This window comes from Lepisma saccharinum, chromosome 30 (genome assembly GCF_977018435.1).
Source record: "Lepisma saccharinum chromosome 30, izLepSacc3.1, whole genome shotgun sequence".
Taxonomy (NCBI): domain Eukaryota; kingdom Metazoa; phylum Arthropoda; class Insecta; order Zygentoma; family Lepismatidae; genus Lepisma; species Lepisma saccharinum.
Genome location: NC_139258.1, coordinates 20,930,427 through 20,951,482, shown reverse-complemented (window position 1 = coordinate 20,951,482; position 21,056 = coordinate 20,930,427). Strand labels below are relative to the sequence as shown.

Sequence of the window (21,056 nt, the reverse complement as noted above, 5' to 3'; positions counted from 1 at the left end):
CTCTGTTACCAAGTAGCCACGTTATTAGGCGTATCAAAAGGGACTCTATCCAAGATCATGATGACATAATAGTGTGTCCGGAAAGACATCATCAGATAAACACCTGCGTGGACGAAAATGTACTCTTTGTGACAGAGACAGACGGACACTAAGAAGGATTGTGACCATGTTTTGCATGAAGAATGGTGCAAGATCCCATTAACCACCATCCAGGACTTGTATTTGTCCATTCCTCGGAGACTGCAGGCCATTTTGGAAGCTAAAGGCGGTCCTGCACCTTATTAGCTACAGCATTCCAGCTTTTCTTCGCAGGTGTTTCCATATTTTCCATCCCCTGTATTGGCTAACATCTATAAGCGTATTAGGATAGTAAACCCACTAAATTCATTACCCTCTATGAAAATGCACCCTGATTTGTGCTGATAATGCACAATCATTCAGTGGAAGAATGGAAAACACTGAAAATAAAAAAAAAATATAATTACACATGCATTTATATTGGAACAGATAATCACATAATATTTTTTTAAAAAATGTAACAAACATGCAGCAGTCATTGCGAAAGCAGTCGTGATTGTTATAACATAATTGTTGTGGTTATTTGCAGTAACTTAAGGTACTTCCTTGTGTTTCAGGTCACTTATAAATGGTTGAGCAAAACTTTAGAGGTCCATGTGAACGTAGCAAAACGGTAAGTGCAGATCATAGTACTTTTTAAATACTAAAACTATAAATCCTATGACAGTTGCTTTTAGGGTGACCAACTTTCGGCCATGAATTTAAGGAAGATTTCCAACTTTCTGCATTGAATTTATGGAATATTTAGATGACAAATTTTGCACATATTTAACAGCGTGGCATTACTCCAGCAAATGTTTATGGAATGGATAATATTAAACAAAAGTATTAATTTATATTTAATACTAGCTGATTACTATGGATTCCACACTAATATCGGTCATTTTCGATTATTTTTACATGTCACTAATCCCCATCCCCACTCCTAGGGGTGCCAGAAGTGTCTTGGAGTTGAACGGCATTGGGAGTGTCACTATTCATCTTAGCAACCCCGAAAAATATAGATTCCACGCTAATATCGGTCGTTTTCGATTATTTTTACATGTCACCCCTTCCCAACCCCACCCCTAGTGGTGCCAGGCGTGTCTTGGAGTTGAACGGCATTGGGAGTGTCACTATTCATCTCAGCGACCCCGAAAGCCATTTATTCCACACTAATATCGGTCCATTTCGATTATTTTTACATGTCACCCCTTCCCACCCCCACCCCTAGGGATGCCAGGGGTGTCTTACACCCACAGTATTTATTTCCAGATTGTAAATGATATGTGTACCAAGTTTGGTTGAAATCGCTCCAGGCGTTCGGGAGTTACGCCGGAACAAACATATACACACATACATCCATTTTTGTATATATAGTTAATAAGCAGGTCAAAATGGAGAATTAGAATTTATAAATGTGCATGTTAATTAGTCCACTGCTTCTGCAGAACTAAGCATCAATCAACTACTACCAAATATGATGTCACTTCCACATGCCAAATGTTAAATGTGCAAGGTCTTGCATCGACTTGAAGTTTTGTATGGCTCGTCGAACCATCTGTTCTGAGGAAGAAAATACAGTATAATACAGGTTATTTTGGTCATAAAGTGGTAACTCAACGAATCTAAAAGTTTGATTCTGAAATAAATTACATTTAAGAATACACTTCCTGCATAAATTTTACCTTCTGGTCAAGCATGTCTTCATGGTCGACCAGTTGCAACTGAAAACGTCCACTGAAGGAACCGCCGTTCTGTTTTTATTATGGAACACCGCAAGAGTCAGCTATCAACATTTTTTAACGTGGTTACTTTCGTGTTGCTATTATGTACGAAATAAAATGTATCTCATGTTCTGAACAACTGCAGCAACTCAGAATGAGCTTAAATTTCACAATCTTGGTTATTATTGAAAAAATATGAAGGCCGGGAGGATTAAAGAAAATGGTTCTAATGTGGGAGATCCAAGGAAATATGGGAGATTTGGTCACCCTACTTGCTTCTAATGTATACATGCATGCATGTGCGTATATTTATGTGTATGTATAAAGTTTTTATAACTCTATTTTTACACAGGTGTCTGTGCCTCTTAAACTGTTCTTCACTTAGCTTTAACTGATCTATTATCATGCAGACCTATGACCAGCTTTCTTTCTTTTAATGTGCAAAGTTCTCCCTGAGGTGGAAATCAGCTGAAGTGTGAAAACATCAGAGAATTTTGTAAAAATATTTTAAAATCTGCTAAAAGGTTAGGAGAATGATTTTTTTGGCTTCCCAGAATGAGAGCTTTAAAATTGGTGATATTTTTGTACAGAAATGTTCCTACACTTTATTTTTGTGTATTCATCTTGAGCACTGCTGAAAATACACGATTCATTTGAATTGCTGGAAAGTTATTTGACATTACCTTGAGCTGACCTCTGTAGCATAGTGCATGCTACGATGCCAGGGGTCCGAGGTTTGAATCCCGGCCTGCGCTTGGATGTTTGTGAGTGTTCATTCATCATATCATCACTCATCCCTATCACAAATTAGCCAAAGTGGCCCAAAAAGTGAAGTAAAATAAAGCAAATCAATCAGGGCTCCTGGGTTTGAATCCAGGTCTGGGCATGGATGTTCTCTTTGTCCCTTCATCAATTTCAACATATCATCACTCAATCATCATCGTAATTAGCCAAGAGTGGCAGAAAAGCTGTGCTAAATAACTAAGATGAAATCAAAGACATTACTTGGAAGATTCAGGAATTGTAGTTTCAGAATGCCAGTAAACTGTGATATAATGTGCATTGAATGTAGTTTTACTTTGTTACTAGCCATAATAAATTAAGAAATGCATTATTTACCAAGTGCTCCTGCAATTTATTGTACTTTATTTTTATTATGTAGGATGTTGTACTCATTTATTCAGGACCAGAGAAAGAAAAAAGGAAATGATAAATTGGAAGTGACATATCTAGTAGGTGGACAATTGAAGGATGAACCCTCTGGTGCATACAAAGTTATGGTTGTCAAAGAAGAGGATTTGGCAACTGTGAAGTCAACACTGAAAATGGTGTGCTCTGAACATGTGTACAGTGTTCAGAAAACAAAACTTAAGGATATGAATGTGTTGTACACAGTTGATTATCAGAAGAGTAAAGAAGATGGCTTCAAGGATAGTAACAGGTATTTTGAAACTTATTTTAATCTAGAAAATGAAATGAGACATTTAACACTTTGGTTCGAATCCTACTTTAAATTTAGATTCAGCCCTTATAAGCCTATATGAACGTAAAGTGCACTTAATCCTTCGTTAGGCACATTGATATTCGCACATTGATATTCATTGTGAGATTGCAACACTGTAAACTATACTGCACATGAGTGCTTTTGTGTTGTTGAACATCCTTCCTTTATCTTAGTTGTAAGCTCAGCTGTGTTGTTCTGGTGCACTTCTAAGCCACGTAATATTATAAAGTTAATTCCATTGCATGCTTGGGGGACTAAATGCATAACAAGAAAAGTATCAAAGCGAGAAAGAACACACAGCAGGCTCAGTTATATACAGAAGTGGATTAGCGAGGAAGGGGAGGACATGTAGGTTAGTGTTAGTGACAAAAGTGAACACGTTACACAGTTAACATGCCAGTGCGTCGGTTTTTACATATTTAATCAGGGGAGACGACAACTGTCTCTCAAGCATGCAACTGACGTTAACTTTATAATATTGTATCAGTTAGAAAGTGCAGCAAAAAATTGTAGCTGATCTTAGAAGATAGACCGAAAGAATGTTCAGTATGCATTCGCAGTATATTTATGATGTATTTCATGCCTTAAAGATAAAGGGTTGGAGGATAGGTATACCCCACGTGCCTATGCACATTACAAAAATTATGCACCTAATGCAGGGTTAAAGATTTTTTTTTTACACGTACCTCCTGTGGTTCAAGCATTCGTTTTATTAACACATACAATTTCCTATTCAGGAATATTTCTGCAGAGTATTTTATGAAAATTACATACATAAGTGTACTGACTTTATTATAACATGTTGGATTAATTGCATATTCCACCGTTATGTGTGTCACATTTCACACACAAAATGTATTATTCTAGCCATGTGATTGTATTAAAATATTTACAATGAACTGATTTCATACAGTTAAGAAGTACTTTGTAGTGTCTGCTAACAAATGAAATAACTTGAGTATAATGACATAGCCTGAATGCATGAAAAGCATTAACGAAAATGTGTTACATGTGTGACGCTTTACTAATGTAGCAAAACATTTGTCTGTGAAGCATATATGCTAATAATTTTTCTTTGGGAAAATTGGAAATTGTGTACATTCACAAACATTTAAACTATAATGCAATGAAAAACACTAATAATTTTTCGATTACATCATTTTGTTTTTTACATGGAATGCCTCTAATGTGTTTTTCAACTGCTAATTTGTTGGAATTATACGTTTTTTTTACAAAACTAAGAAACACGTGCAAGTACATATTTTTAAATTGTATTTTTTGGAAATGGTAGTAATGCGAACATCCAAGAAAACATATCACTTCACACATGCCTTTTTCAGTTCATTACTTTCTCTCAAATCAAAGCTGCTGATGCGTGCAATTGTTCTATCTGAAATTTCAATAATTAATTACAGCACAAGTACCTAATGAAACAACTAATATTTTTTAGAGGCACCTTTGCAATAATACAAACTTTCAGCACAATGGTTTCAAAGGTTCAATAAATATATTATGTCAAACTTTAAAGTGCTCTGAAAAAATGAAAAATTGGACATAGAACATTTACATTCTCAGTGGATGATTTGTTGTGGACAAACTATACTTCAATTTGATGTGCTGGGTATTACCAGTAGTTTCAGTAGAAATTGTATATTAAATACTCCAGAAAAGTAGGTCTTGAACTATTTTCACATACAATATTATTACAGCCACTTTCCATTTTCATATTGCAATGTTTTGTGTTGTGTTTGGTAGATATTAGGATTAATACATATGTTACCAAGGTTTACAATAATGTATTATTTATGCTGTAACTTTTATGATGTTTCATACAGAAATAATTCTTTGTTAACCATTAGTCAATTGACAGGTGGCAGTTATTATGCAAAAGCTCACCAAATGGTCAGTTTCTTTTTATTCATTTTACATGGGAAAATTCTAAAAAGGTTAAGTGGTATTCTAAATGTGGCATTTAGCTAGAATAAGCATATGTTTAAATACATGAAATGACTTGGTCTGGAAATATTTGGTTCTTTGTCTGGAAAACCTGGAAAAGTCAGGGAATTTTGTTTTTAGGATATTGTAGACACCCTGTTGATGTGAAAGTTTTTGAATTGCAACTACATCTTAGCATTGCTTGAAAGTATTCACATTTCTAAATGAAATAATCATTTAAACACATTCTTAATAATATTGTTGCGAAAATAATGAGACTTTTTGAAATTTTCATAATTTTGAGATTATTTAGACTTCACAAAAGTGTTGTGCTGCATTTTTGGAGACTCTGTAAATGTATCAGCTGCTATAGGTGATTAAATTCCAGTCAGTATTTTACAATACTGATACATTGGTACTGGTGTGAGCTCAACCTTAATTTTTAATTTCATTTTTGTTTATATAAGTGTTGTCCAAATGAAAGTGAGGCTCTTGGTTTTTTTCTGTAATTATTTATTGGTTGGAATATATGAACATGCAGGAAGTAAAAGTGATCCATGGGTGACATATTCTCCGCACCTAGTATGTTCAAGCAAGTGTTCCAGCGCATCACAAGGGGATGGATACACTGAGCGAAGAACGTCCATGGTTGACTGCGGAACCAATCTTCAATGGCATCACAGAACTCAGCATCGTTGACGAACCGGCAGCGTTTCAGATGTTTTTTTAGTGGGCTGAAGATGTGGTAGTCACAGGGTGAGAGATTGGGTCTGTAGGGAGGATGGTCGAGAACTTCCCACCGGAAACGCTGCAGCAGATCATGGCACACCTGTGCAACATGAGGGCATGGATTGTCGTGCAACATAAGAACCCCATTGGACAACATGCCAACAAACTCTTGAGGGCCGATTTCACAAAATTCACCACACCATCTGAACACTGTGTTGCGCGACAGACACGCATTCCCATACACATTCTTCATATGATGATACATTTCCTCTCCGCTAACACCTTTTGCCCTCAAAAATTTAATAACTGCTCGCTGAGTCCGGTTGGACGAATCCTTGTTGTGAACGTGCTTCTGTATATGTAAACAACACACTGCGCCGTCAGACCATACCAGGTATGCATACAATGTATGCTAGCTTACATACAACGCCACCTACCAGAGCAAACACAAAGCTCTGCGTAGTTAAGCTACAGCGCTTCAACAATAGTCTTAGTTTCATTTGGGCAACCCTTATATAATTGTAATTCTTGCCTGTAGATATATGGATTATAACTTTTTGTATTTTGTATTCAGGTTTTCTGCAGTATTTTGCGATAAAGCAGTTACAAGAACAGCTGAGGAACTGGCCAAGTTACGCATCAAAACAAAAGTAAAGGACAGTGAAGATAACAAAACAGCTAACACAAAATCAAACACTGCCTCGGAACAAAGCAAAAGTAAGACCGAGAAGCTTGAAAGTTCAAAACCTGAACCAAAGAAAGGACTCGCCTCCATGTTTGCTGCCCAGTCTGCGAAGAAGGTGGATAATTCAGTGGAATCGCAAGAGAGCAAGAGTGCTGATAAACCGGCAAAAGTTCCTCAGCCAGCTAACAAGAAGGGCATTGCAGCAATGTTTGCTAACCAATCAAAGAAGAAACCTATGGAAGAGAAATCTAACTCTGTCGCAGTAAACCAAAGTAAAGAAGTTCCTGATAAAACAGATATTAAGGAGAATCGTAGCAAGAAAAGTGGTATTAAAGGGATGTTTGCAGCTCAGGAGAATAAAAAGACTGAAAAGCCAGCTAAGCAAGAAGCAGCTCAGGTGTGTTTACAAGGGGAAATATTTATTTTATTATTTTTTCCCCTCTTGCCTAGGGTGGTTTGGTTGTATACATGTTGCAGTCTGGAAATCCTGGAAATATCAGGGAATTTACTCTTTCTGGAAAAGTCAGGGAAATTTACTCTTTTTCTGGAAAAAATAACATTTTTGTAATAATTCACTAAATGTAGGTAATTGTAGCAAAAAAGGACAAGCAAGAAATTTTAAATCAGTTGTGGACTACACTTAAATTTGATGTACAGTAGAAATTGTTTTTTAATACTCTAGACAAAGTGTATTTATTATACAATTTATGTAGTATTTATGTAGAAATCTACTACAAACAGTGGCTATTGGCAAATCCCACTGTCTTCTTCCAATTTTTAGATATTAGAATTAATCCAGATTCTATTACTAAATATTACTCTATGTATTATTTATGCCGTAACTGTTATGATTTTCATAAAAAGATAACTCTTTGTTAACTATAGTCAGTCCTGCCATTATCACTTTTACATGTGAAGTTAATATTCTAAAAAAATGGCCAAGAATATGTTTAAATATATGAATTGCCCTGAAGGCTTTAGTCTGGAAAATGTTGGTTCTTGGTCTGGAAAACTTGGAAAAGTCAGGGAATTTTGTTTTTAAGAATTTGTAGACACCCTGTGTGGGTTTTGTAATGACAGGAGCCCGTGATTTTTCATACAGTAATTATGTACAGTGTGTACATGAAGTTCCGGACAAATATTCCTCTAAGGATGGGACAGGTTAATCAGAACTAGGATATCTATGAGAATATCGGTACTTTATCGGTATTGGCCAAAATTTCATATCAGCCCATCCATATATTCCTCACAATCTTGAAGCATGTGGCTACCTCATGTCCATGGGGTGTACTTAAAAGAAATGGAAACAATGAAAGGATCTGTGGTGGCAAATGCCTCCTCAAGATTTGCGAGCATTTTTAATTCGAATCATTGTTAGGGCTGAGTCGATACGAATGCCGATGTATCTATATTGGAAACTATCGGTTTGATTTTATTTACCAATACCGGTCTATACTTTTCCGGCATTTTGATCATTCGCAGGGACCGCAAAAATACTGTGCTATCCTTTTAAAAAGCCTGATTATCCTGGAAGTTTTACAAAATTCAAAGTTTCCATTGTCCAGAGCATTCCCTGACATTCGCTACGAGACTCGGCGGCAAGCAGCCCGGCGTCAGCGCTTGTCTTTCCCGGTCAACGGGGTCCGCGACAGTCACTAAAGTCGGCTATTAAAAGTACAGTTTTCATATTGTTTAGTAACCTTGACTACAGAAGGTGTTGAAAATGATGTCTCTCTGCTGCAACACATTCCTGGCATCTCCGAAGAAAATTGGCATTTGGATGTGCAAGTTTGTCTACTGTAATTCTCCCGATTTCTCGTACAATACTCTCTTTTAACTCACGGATGGTGTGCGGATTGTCTTTGTATACTTTATTTTTTAGATTTTTCTTATTTTTTATTTTTACATTTAAGAATTTTAGAGGCTCTAAATGCTGTGGTTTTTGAAACACCCATTTCTTGTGAGAGGCGGCGGATAGATTTCAGAGGAGACTGTTCTAACCTTTGTCCTATCTCATTGAGTTTTTCCTTAGTAAGTACACATGGGTTTTTCTTTCCACTTTTATTCAGAACTGACCCTGTTACTCTAAACTTTTTTTACGAGGTTTAATATAGTGGTGTTATGTGGAACGGGAACACCAGGAAATTTCGTTGCAAAACGTCGTCGCACTTCTCCACAATTCCCCACAATTCCTCTTTCCGAATGAATCCTTTGTTGTAATGTAAACTTTTGTCGTACCATATTAAGCCACATATTAAGACACAACACAACACAACTTCCGAGGGAGGATTATACCGGCATCACTCTGGAACTTCAACAGAAAGGGAAAGAGAGCGAAAAAAACAGACTGTAGCGTGCGACTGTCGCGGACCCTGTTCACCAGGAAAGACAATCGCTGAGGCCAGGCTGCTTGCCGCCGAGTCTCGAAGCGAATGTCAGGGAATGCTCTGTACATATTTATACACATTAGGGATGGGACAGATTAATCAGTACTCTATTGGTATCGGTGTATCGTTGTATTGGTAAAATTACCAATTATTTTACCCATCCGATATATGTTATCTTATAATTAGTGGAACATTCTGCCATTTTGTTGTAATTTTTATGGATATTCTCCATTCCTTTCTTTCTTAAAAAGTAAATGTCTAAATATGCAACTTCTTTTGCACTGCAGTCACCTCAAAAAACATATTTATTAAGGAACTCAATGATCCATTCAGGTTCTTCAAGGACCATTTGGGTCTCCCTGATGGCACAGAGGTAGCATCGTCACCTTGTAATCAAGGGGTCCCAGGTTCAATACCCGGTTTAGACACATAGTGGTTTGGATCCCACTTTAACCTTTTGTGTCCCAAGCATCTCGATCGAGATACCCAAATGTAACCCTCACGGTCTCAAGCGTCTCAATCGAGATGCTGTGTCAAGGTTGTAGTTTTTACGTTATAACTTTTCTACTTTTGGCTAGAATTTCGATTTTTTTTTTATATTGTTTCTAACACATGTATTTAACAGAAATGTTTTTTTGCATTTTTTTTTGTCGTCATGAAAATGGAGGGGAAAAGGTGGGAAAAGGGACTTCTCTTTTGCGTCTCTTTTCAAGGTCAAATTTTTGCCGACAAAGGAAGACTGGCTTTGTTGTTCTAAAGCAATGCTTTTCATTCCTGCCTGTTAACTGCATTCGAAGGAAACTTGTTTATCAGTATCCGATGTCAAAATGAAAGTTTTCCTTGAGGGCGCAAGCAGGGGGTGGGGGAGGGGGAAGACTGGTTGTTGAATCTGTGTTGTGAGAATGGAATTTCGAAGCACGCTGAAGGAAACCTTTGTTTTTTTAGCACAAGTTGCGACAGGGGTTACCCTGCATTGTCTAAAAATAGAATTTCAAGCAGCTGCAAGAATTGGCGCTTATTTTTCACTGCGTTCTAGCTTTTCGTCCGTGAATGTTGTGCGTAGGTGTTGTTTTGTGCCCAAGTGCGAGGACATTTTTTGGGTGAAGTGACAATTTTTTAAAATAATTTTTGGGGGTTTTCTCCCTTCCCCCTCCATATATACGCCAAATTTGCATAAATTTTGCATTTTGACATTTTTTTCGGGGGCGGGGGTAAACACCATTTTTTTAAAGAAAAGTATTTTTGAGGGGATTTCCCCCCTTTCCCCTCCATATGTACGCCGAAGGTACGTAAATTATATATCGTCTGAATCCGTGATTCATTCTGCGTACAACGCTATATCTTTCATATCTCTAGGCCATTTAGTTTCTGAGCTATAGTCATTTCAATGTAACTCTGCATTTTGAAGCTTGAATCAGTGGTGTGCCGACCATTCCTTTTGGGGGCACAACTCAAGTTACATTGAAAATATGATAATAATTCAAATATTTTTGTGTTCCTTACATGTCAGCGATAATTTCTATGTGCATTTTGAACTTTTCGTATCCTTTTTTTTCGGGGGGTGGGGGTGGGGGTGGAGAAACCCCATTTTTAAAAAAAAAGTATTTTCAGGAGATTTCCCCCCTTTCCCCCTCCATATGTACGCCGAATGTGCATAAATTATATATCGTCTGAATCTGTTATTCATTCTGCGTACAACGGTATATCGTTCATATCTCCAGGGCAAATAGTCTCTGAGCTAAAGTCATTTCAAGGTACCGCTGCATTTTGAAGCTTGAATCAGTGGCAACAAAAATTGACTCCTTTACACAGAAATAAACTTAATACTCGGATAACTACATAAATTGGCTATTAGAAGTGAAATGTTAATTCTGTGGAATAAGTGTAGTTTTTAAATCAAATTTAGGATTATATTCACAATTTTAAAACCAAAATGTCTTTTTATGTACCACTTTTGATCCAATTTTTCACCGCTATAACGCCGATATTTTATTTTATTTACCGCTTTTGAACCTGAAATTGACTAACCAAAAATATGTGCCTCTAGCTATATCTTTCATATCTCTAGGCCATTTAGTTTCTGAGCTATAGTCATTTCAATGTAACTCTGCATTTTGAAGCTTGAATCAGTGGTGTGCCGACCATTCCTTCCGATCTACACTCATTTAATTGAAACTCTGCATTTTGCTCAAAATCGGCTCAGGACAGAGAGGCTTACATGTGAAAATGGGCTTGGGACTCAAAAGATTAAACTGTAGGTCCAGTCCCAATTAGCCTTGCTGTGCATAAAGTGGACTTTAAAACACAAACTCAATCAATCAATCAAGGACCATTTGGAATTTTATATCTGATCGGTAGAATATTGGTAAATATTATATCTGTACTTTAACAATATTCGCCAAAATTTCATATCGGCCCATCCTAATACAAATATAATGTGTTATAGAACTGTATTTTGTGATTACATAATGTATTCTTATATTCTAAGGTAATATTTTTAATATTTTAAAGCAAATCTCAGTTAAATTTCTGGTTATAAGTGAAGTGGAATACTCACCCACTAATATTAATAAATATATTGAACAAATTTTAATTGTTACAATTTTCAGGCATCGGTATCAGTGGGAATTGTTGAGAGTATTGGTATCGGTTAGCCCTAATTATATTGTTCAGTAATATCAATATTTGTTTTAAGTCCACTTTGTGCTTCAGAGAAGCTAATCGGGACTGGACCTAATTGATTAAGAGTATTGTTTTAGACATCCTTTGAGAATACAATATTTATATTACACTATTAAGTTTGAATTTCAATGTTTTTTAGCCCAAGAAGAAGGAGACCGAGGTGAAGGTTTCAATGAAGGACATAGAGAAGATGACAAAGAAGAAGACAAACAAAGGGAAGAAGGCAAGAGAAGATAGCGACGATGAAAACCAAATGCCAAAGAAGAAGAGAAAGCGAATTGTTGTGATGTCAGACTCTGAGAGTAGCGATGACGGTGAGTTCAGATTTTTTTTATTTATTGACACTGTTGTAATGCAACTAACGACTGTGTAGATTTGATAACTGTCAGTGTAGATATACTAAACAATCAAAGCATGCTAGCGTATTAATATTAGGATTATAAGCATGGTGGAGTGCAATTGTACAAAGAGCACCAACAGTGATATACTGTTTATTCATGTGTAATGTGCACTTTTTTCCAATATTTTTACCCCCAAAAATTGTGGTGCGTATTATGCATTGAATAATTCAGATAGCTAACATGAAACCATGCATGTTTTCACTATGTCACTGCATATAACATGTACATAACAACAGGCGCAAATACAAAAATACCAAGTTATTCTTTAGGAATAATAATTTTTAAAGAACACTATAAAAGTGAAATGGTCAATTCCCATTATTTTTCACTGTATTGGTGACATGAAAGCAACGCCATTCTGATGGAATTTTATTATGCACCTCCCGACAAATGGGATGCGCAACGTGTGTATTTGCTGTGTGACAATTAGAATAAAAAAAAAGGTAAAGTGTTCCCCTGTGCATAGCACCACGCCATGAAGGCGTATAGGGGGTGTGGGGGTAACGCCCCACACTTTCTTGATCCGGTCGTGAGTGGGGGTGATGTGATCAGCATCACGCCCCTGACCGCCTTTACCCCCCAGGGTTTCCCCCAGGTACCCATGTTATTCGACGCTGGGTAGGCGCCGGGGCCGCTTCCACCGTTAGAAAAGTTCCCGGATTTGAACCGGCCGGGGATCGAACCCGGGACCTTGAGCATGGTAGTCAGACGCGTTACCGACTGAGCCACCGCGGCCACACAATTAGAATTCTATTAGAAAATATCTTCCAGGGCGATGCAAATCCATAGTGTAATTATGTACCCGCTGCTCCACTTCTGAAAAGCCCATTTGTGGACGGAGCTGCCTTCATCTTTTTTTGCTTCCACCATTCTCTTGCACTTGCCTAAACATGTTGAATTTTCGAGTTGCAGCCCTGTTGTCATTTATCCGCATGTAGCACAGAACTTGCAATTTGAAAACAGCAGTATTAACTCACTCTCTTTCACATTTTGATCTCGCGTTCTTCTACTACAGAATAAACAAGGTGGGTACAGAAGTGAAAGCTTTGGGAAGCAAAACACAGAGGAGGGAGAGGTATAGGTGGCGTGTGTAGGTTAGTCATTCATAGCAACAGATGACTTGTTGAATAGGTATAATGTCATTCGCTCTTGATCAGCATAGCAACAGCTTTACAACCTGCAACTAAGAAAGCCATTTATTGACCTGAATTGTACTGTGCATCGAGATATAATATCGATTTTTACATCAAAAACCAGGTTGCACATTATACATGCGTAATTATGGTAAATATACACATGCCTCCCCAATGGTGTAATGTCATTGCTTTGTAATTAAGATTCCTGGTTGATCCCAATTTAAACTGTAGGTGCAGTTCCAATTAGACTGTCTGGCATAAAGTGGACTTTAAAAAGACATAAGTATATAGCTGTCAGGTTTCTATGAAAAGTCATTTCTCACCTGATTTGTGCCACTTTGCACCACACATGAAATGTTTTGTCAGTGACCCTGGGTTTGAATCCCAGACTGGGGATGGGTGCTCTTTGTGAATGTCCCTCCATCAATTCCATCATGTCACCACTCATCCTCATTGTTGCAATTAGCCAAAAGTGGTAGAAAAGCAACAGTACATCAATCAGTATTAATGATTTTATATTGGCATATCCCTATTTCTATATTTAAAGTATGAACAGGACAGATTTATAGTCACTCTATAGGTTTTTTGATTGATTGATTGAGTTGGTGTCCACTTTATGCACAGAAAGGTTAATCGGGACTGGACCTACAGTTTAAAGTGGGATCCGAACCACCGTACCGGATATCGAACCTGGCACCCCGTGATTAAAGGCGACAACACTATCACTGCACCATTGGGGAGGCCCCTACTCTATTGATTGATTGATTTGATGTTTTAAGTCCACTTTATGCACAGTAAGGCTAATCGGGACTGGACCTACAGTTTAAAGTGGGATCCGAACCACTTGTGCCTCCACCGGGTATCGAACCCGGGAACCCCCCCCCCCCCCCCCCCCTTACTCTATTGGTATTGGCCTGTGTTGGTATATTGGTTCATCAGTAATTTACTGATCCAACTTTTGAAAACATTGGGTGGGCTTAAACACTAAAGTTATATATGTTCACAAAAAAAAAAAAAAATCATAAATCCTACCTTTTAATTATTGCACAGCAATCATTACTTATTTTTTTAATCTGTTATTTACTATTTTCAATAAGTATTTCACCAAAAATCACAATAACATATATAATAATAATAATAATAGCATTACAAATTATTGGGTGGGCCCAAAAGCCCATATAAGTTGATGCCACAGGATCCAATATATCTATAAATAGCCTGTAATTTAGTGCAAAATTTTTCCATTTTGTAATTTTGATGGCTATTTCCTTGTTTTGATAAGTATATTATTTAAATATGCAGTTTCCTTTTCAATGCAAAGTCCATTGTAGTCACCTTCTTTCATACATTAATTATGAAGGTTAATGAACTGTTCATGTTCTTCAAGAAACATATGTAATTTTATATTGGTACTTTCTCATATTGGCCAAAATTTTATAACAATTCATGCCTAATTTTTACATTAGTACATTTTTATTTCCGTATTTAAAATTACTTTTTCCTTTTGCTGCAGAAGAAGTTGAAGATGATGAGTCACCTTTCCCACCCTCACCACCACCTCAGGTACAGTCTTTGGATGATGAAGATGAAGACATCATTCCACCTACACCAACGGAAGAGAAGAAACATGGTCGGAAAAGGATCCAAAAATTTGTGTCTCGGACGTACACGGATGAAGATGGATACATTGGTGAGAATAACTCAGTTAGCATTAGGTTTAGTTTGATCTATTTGAAACAGCAATGGTTTCACTGCTTTTAATCAGGAACTGGATCTAACATCCGTTTTGTTATTCAATAAATATTGAATTGGCGTTAGCTTCCAACGTTTTTGAGCGCATACATTGCTCTGATCATAAAAAAAAAGGTGAAGTGCTCCCCTGTGCTTAGCACCATGCCATGAAGGCGTATAGGGGGTAATACCCCACACTGTCTTGATCCGGTCGTGAGTGGGGGTGATGTGATCAGCATCATGCCCCTGACCACCTTTACCCCCCAGGGTTTCCCCCAGGTACCTATGTCATTTGATGCTGAAAAGTTCCCAAATTTGACCCAGCCAGGGATCGAACCCGGGACCTTTAGCATGGTAGTCAGATGCGTTACCGACCGAGCCACGTGCTCTCATCATCAGGGAATGTAAAAAAATTGAGACCAGTGTGGTGTTACATGACCATGATGGGGCGAAACATGGACGCACGCTCTGGATCCTGGTGTTCTTATTGGCTGCTGTTGTGTTTTTACAGTGAAGTGGGTTCCATGCATGACTCAGCTGAAAGTCCCACATCCTTGTTGAGATTGGTGCTTTCCCGTGAAATTGCTGTGGCTTCCTTTACTCGTCAATCCCAGTAACCGGCACATTTGGCGATAATTTTGGTGTCTGGAAATAAAATCCTGTGTTCCTCTGTGATCCTGTGTTTTGTAAATCCTGACTTTTCTGATTGGAATAATCTGATGTTGCGCTGATGTTCACTACATCACTGTTCAATGGTGCATTCTGTTTGGCCTATATATGGTGCCCCACACTCACACGGTGTACGATATACTCCTGGAATGCAGAGTACCAGGTCATCTTTGACTGAACGGGGTAGGGCCGTGGTTTTTAGTGACAGTCTGTGAATGGTCTTCACTCCGTGCGTGGCTAAAATTCTCCCCAACTTCCCGGATGTGTGTGTCCGACGAATTGTAAAACTGTTGTAGTGGGGCGTTCCTGTCCTGTGTTGCTACTGGTAGAGGAGCTGTGTGGTGCTGAATCGGTCCTTGTAAGGGGGGCCTGGCTGGTAACCCAAGAACACTTGTTCGAATCACGTCGCCAGGAAAGCTACAATTCCTAATAAATATTGAATTCTTTATCTTTTTAAGATTAATTTCCTTGTCAGAAGAGTTGTTTTTACACAAATTTTGGCAATGTTCACTAGATAATGAATACATGTGATAAGAATCTCTATTCTTATGCAGTCTTTTTTACATTTTCATGTAATAATAACAATATAACATTTTTTAATTTGTACTGTAATATGAATAGACCTATAAAATATATTAAAGTAATAATTTAAACATATTCATTATAATTATTGTTTCTGAGACACTTGGTTCGGAAATCTGACCCCACCCAAATGTATTTCTAGATACGTGCCTGTGTCCACCCTATTACAGTGAAACCCCGATGTTACGTTCCTCAATTTTACATTTTCCTGCATTATACATTCAATCTGGATGATCTCAACATAGCAAAATGTTAACAAAATTTCCTCGATTTTAAGTTTTCCCGCATTTTTTTCAGCTTTTTCAGCTTTGTCCCCTGAAAAACGTAAAATCGAGGTTTCACTGTAGTAATCCCCCCATGGATAAAATATTGTCACCGAAATTGATAGATGAGAAAATATTTTTGACAGTAACGCTGAATTATATTTTATTATTATGTTAAGGAAGAATCATTTTATAAACAATAATACAGCAAATCTTATTTTGGAAGTGGCATTTCTTCTTCCAAAGATGTTTGTGGACTTACTCAAAATTGTTGTGCTGATGTTACAGAGATGTACGAGGTGCATTCAAGTTCTAAGGTCTCCTATTTTTTTTTTTTCTTTCCATAAACTACTTACACAACAGAGATGAAACTTCATTCACTTCCCAACATAGTCTCCCTCTAGACGTACACACTTTTCGCAACGTCGACGCCATGATTGCATGGCTGCCGCGAACGCTTCTTTACAGGTCTGCTTGGCCCACTGCAGAATTGCCGATGCAATAGCATCACGAGAGGAAAATGTGTTGGCCCGGAGAAAGTCCTTCAGCATTGGGAAAAGCTAAAAATTCGCTAGGTGCAAGGTCAGGGGAGTATGGACGGAACATTGATTCACTTCAAATTTGTTTTCCATGAAGAGCTGCTGAACAATGGCCGCCCATTGCCCTAATGAAAGAAAACAGCTGCAGCCATTTCCGGTTGTTTCTTTCGTAATGCTGGAAGCAACTTGGTCCTCAAATCAGTTTTTATAGCTTGTACCCATCATTGTGGTACCCTTAGGGTAGCAATGCTTGAGTAATGCCTTCGCTGTCCCATAACATCCCTTTTCTCAGCAATGGTGGCTGGTTCGTGGGCGACGCTCGTTTGGTTTGTTTTCGACATTCCTTGAACTATCGCTCCCACGAACGCACATTGTTCACGTCCATGACACCACCACAGCATGTCTTGGTCAATTTAAGATGAATATTGATGGGTGTTACTTCACGCACGTGAAGAAAATGTAAAATAACAAGCTGTTCTTTTGATGTAAATTATGTCATTCCCAGTATCAAAAACATGTCCGTCGTTAGATAGTGCCACTAGCTTCCTGTGGTCCGTATTGTACTGTCATCTGGCCTCATCAACCTTCAAGAATTGATGCTTTATCTCAAACAACTCTTACGTGTATAACGGCTTCTATTAATGAGGAAAAAAATAGGAGACCTTAGAACTTGAATGCACCTCGTATAGGGATGGGAGAAGTTAATTGGTACTCTTATAGGTATCTGCTGTTATAGACATATTGGTGCATCAGTAGAATTGCCAATAATTCTACTAGTCCTGTAATTTTGTTTGATTGATTTGGTTTATTTTACTTTGCTCTTGTGCCACTTTTGGCTAATTTGCGAAGATGGGGATGAGTGATGATATGATGAAAGTGATGTTTGGACACTCACAAACATCCATGCCCAGGCCGGGATTCGAACCTGAGGTCCCTGGCATAATTTTGTAAATTTACTGTGTAAGTAAGCAGTTCTTTTTAAGAGGACAAAACCTGTTGGAGTTGCCTGGTTACTTAACATTAGTTAAGGGTGTTAATTAACCATTCATGTTCTTCAAGGAACATTTACAATATGTATATTCTATTGATAGAATATCACTTATTGGTATAAACCCTTAACCTTGACTGGCTCGATGATACCATATGGTATCATGGTGCTGATTATGAAATGGATGTGCTTTTTGGACCTTCATATTCTTATGTTTGGGTGGAAACTCTGACACAGGTCTGGAGCAAGCCTGGGAAATTCATATTGATGACCAACCTCCCCCTCTCCGCAACATATCCATGCCACATTTCCAAACACAGTTTCACATTTTGGCTCATTATTCAACTTGTATGGCACCCAGGAACATGAAACATGTTTTATTCTCTTTGGAAACGTCCATTCTTTGAAAGGAATACTAAGGTTTGTGCCTTCTCTTCAAAATAGCAGGGGAAGAGTGGGGGCAAACTCCAGATTTTTATGTTTTCCCCATTGAAATTCGGGGGGCGTGCCATCCCCCCACCTTGGTTCAGCATTCTGAATTGTACACGGTTGCATGCTCTGATGTTTTAGCTGCAAAACAAGACTTATCCGAAGTAGATTGCTCCCATAGTGCCCGAGTTATAACAATTTTCTGAGCAATATGCAAATTACTTATTTTTCGTAAAAAACAGAGTTTCACATTTTGGCGTATTATTTAACTTGTATGTTACCCAGGAACATGAAACATGTTTCATTCTCTTTGGAAACGTCCATTCTTTGAAGAGAATACTAAGGTTTGTGCCTCCTCCCCAAAATAGCAGGAGAAGAGGGGAGGGGGCAAACTCCAGATTTTTGTTTTTTTTTTCATTGAAATTCGGGGATCGTGCCCCCCCCCCCCCCCCCCAGGCCTCCCTTCCTCGGTCCAGCGTTCTGAATTCTACACGATTGCATGCGCTGATGTTTTAGCTGCAAAACAAATGTTATCCAAAGTAGATTGCTCCCATAGTGCCCGAGTTATAACAATTTTCCTCCAAAGTGTGTTCGAATTTAAAATTCCCGCCGAGAAGCCTGGGCCAGAACGGGGTTACTTTCGTAAACCTGCTCGGCCGTCTAAAGGTTAAATGCAGATATGTCACATTTGGTTGTTTTTTTTTTTTCAACTTTTGGAACATGCCGTGAGATACATGTTTTGAGTGCTACATGAACCTTGATTTTAATTTGATTTTGGCTATATGAGTGGGATTTCTTGCTGGAAAAAAGCCTGGCTTTTACATTAGAAATTACTTTTTTCTCCAGAAGTATCAGTAGCAAGTGCATAATTCTTGCCATGAGAATGGAGCACATATGAAGCAATATGCAGGCACTGTTTTTAACTCTCATGTCCTGGTGTTGTACTTAAAAAAGAAACGAGCTAAAATTTGTAACTCCAACATTCATAGGTACCAAGATATACATTTTTATTTAAAACCTTGCATAATTTTAAACTTCTCACTCAAAACACACTCAGGGCCTCCGTCGTAGTCTTGTAATCAAGGGGGTCCTGTGTTCAATTCCCGGTGGAGGCACATAGTGCTATGGATCCCACTTACTGTGCATAATGTGGACTTAAAACACCAACTCAATCAATGAAAACACATTGTGTAAAATGGGCCTCAGCTTTTAAGGATTAAAAACTTCTGTGTTGGTTCATCCCTGATATATATCATGGTCCAGCTTGTAAAAGTTATGTGGAAATGAAACCAGAATATATCCAGAAATGTAAATGCCACTTACAAAATAGAATTTCCTGTATTATTTTTGAAATATATGACAACCCTTATGCCAATTTTTTAGAATATCATTTTTTCTTTCTCAGTAACTTGCAAAGAGCACGTTGTCGAGAGTTGCAGCGAATCTGAACCAGAAGATGAGATGAAACCTGAAACAAAAGTTCAGAAAGAGGCTTCACCGAAGGAAGAGAAAAAGAAAAATTCTCCGCAGAAAACCAAACAAGCTTCTTTAATGAGTTTCTTCAAGAAGAAGTGATAATTGTGCACCTCACCATTACCAAGTTTTGTTGGCTCACGTGTGTTATAAGTTGCTGTAAGTTGTTACAATCTTTGTGTGTAATGTGACTGAAGTCACACGAAACATTTCAATAAATTATGCTATATTTTTAACTTGGTTTTGACTTATTGAATTATAATTGTAATACATTCAAAGATTAATGTAATAGTTAGGGCTCGGAAGTTGAGGAAAAATCCTTTTTTTGTTTTCCTAGTGTCTGAAGACGAGGCCCAACATAATATATGTTCATTTTGGGTCATTGTAGGCCAGAAAAAGGTGGGTTTTATTTGTCCTTTTTTGCCTTTTTCGACATTTTTTGGCTTATTGTCCTTTTTTAGCCTTTTTTTTTAGGTCTTAACGGATTTTTTTTTTTTTTTTTTTTTGCAACTTCACCTTCTTTCGGCTACGTTTTTACTGTCCATTCTCACTTCGAATCATCAGTTCACCTCTTAAATATCCTTTCTGTAGTAAAGAAATAAAAATAGAAAGAAAGAAATATATTGATTAGGCCAAATATGATTCTTCAAATATGATTTTTCAAATTATGTTAATTTATAATGTCTGAAAGAAGATGCATTTCATTCATATAGTTTTCTCGCACTGTGTGTTACATACCACCAGAATTTTGTATTTTTTTATTCATTAAATGTGTAGCCTAATTAAAACTGAAGCTATTAATTAATTTGGATCACATTTATATGTCCTTGTTTTCGTTTTTAGGTTCTTTTTTGATATTTTTAGATTTTTTTTTTTTGGCAATTTATAGGTCTTCAACTTCCGAGCCCTAGTAATTAGTAACAAAGTTGGGAATGGCTTATACAGGGTGACCCACAAAAAAGGTAACCGAAATGTAGAACCGTTGTGTTATGTGATTGGTTACTTTTTTGGGCCACACGTTTGAAAATTTGGAAAAAAATCAGCGAATAATTTTCAGGATAATTAGACCATGCTCCACGTAGTACACCCAGTTGCCATCCTCACTTTCACGTGGTACAGACTAACGAGGCTCTGGCATC

The 21,056-nt window shown here is 37.6% G+C and overlaps 1 protein-coding gene across 1 annotated transcript in view; it reads left to right on the top strand.

Annotated features, from left to right (window-relative positions):
- Nucleotides 1-20,153, top strand: part of LOC145981969 (uncharacterized) — a 28,101-nt gene extending 7,948 nt beyond the window's left edge. Inside the window, exons 2-7 of the mRNA XM_083115475.1 lie at nt 636-691; nt 2,947-3,225; nt 6,527-7,034; nt 11,846-12,020; nt 14,757-14,933; nt 19,850-20,153. Coding sequence (XP_082971601.1) covers nt 636-691; nt 2,947-3,225; nt 6,527-7,034; nt 11,846-12,020; nt 14,757-14,933; nt 19,850-20,019 — 1,365 coding nt within the window. The 3' untranslated portion in view covers nt 20,020-20,153. The remainder of the gene's footprint in view (nt 1-635; nt 692-2,946; nt 3,226-6,526; nt 7,035-11,845; nt 12,021-14,756; nt 14,934-19,849) is intronic.
- The last annotated feature ends 903 nt before the right edge of the window (nt 20,154-21,056 follow it).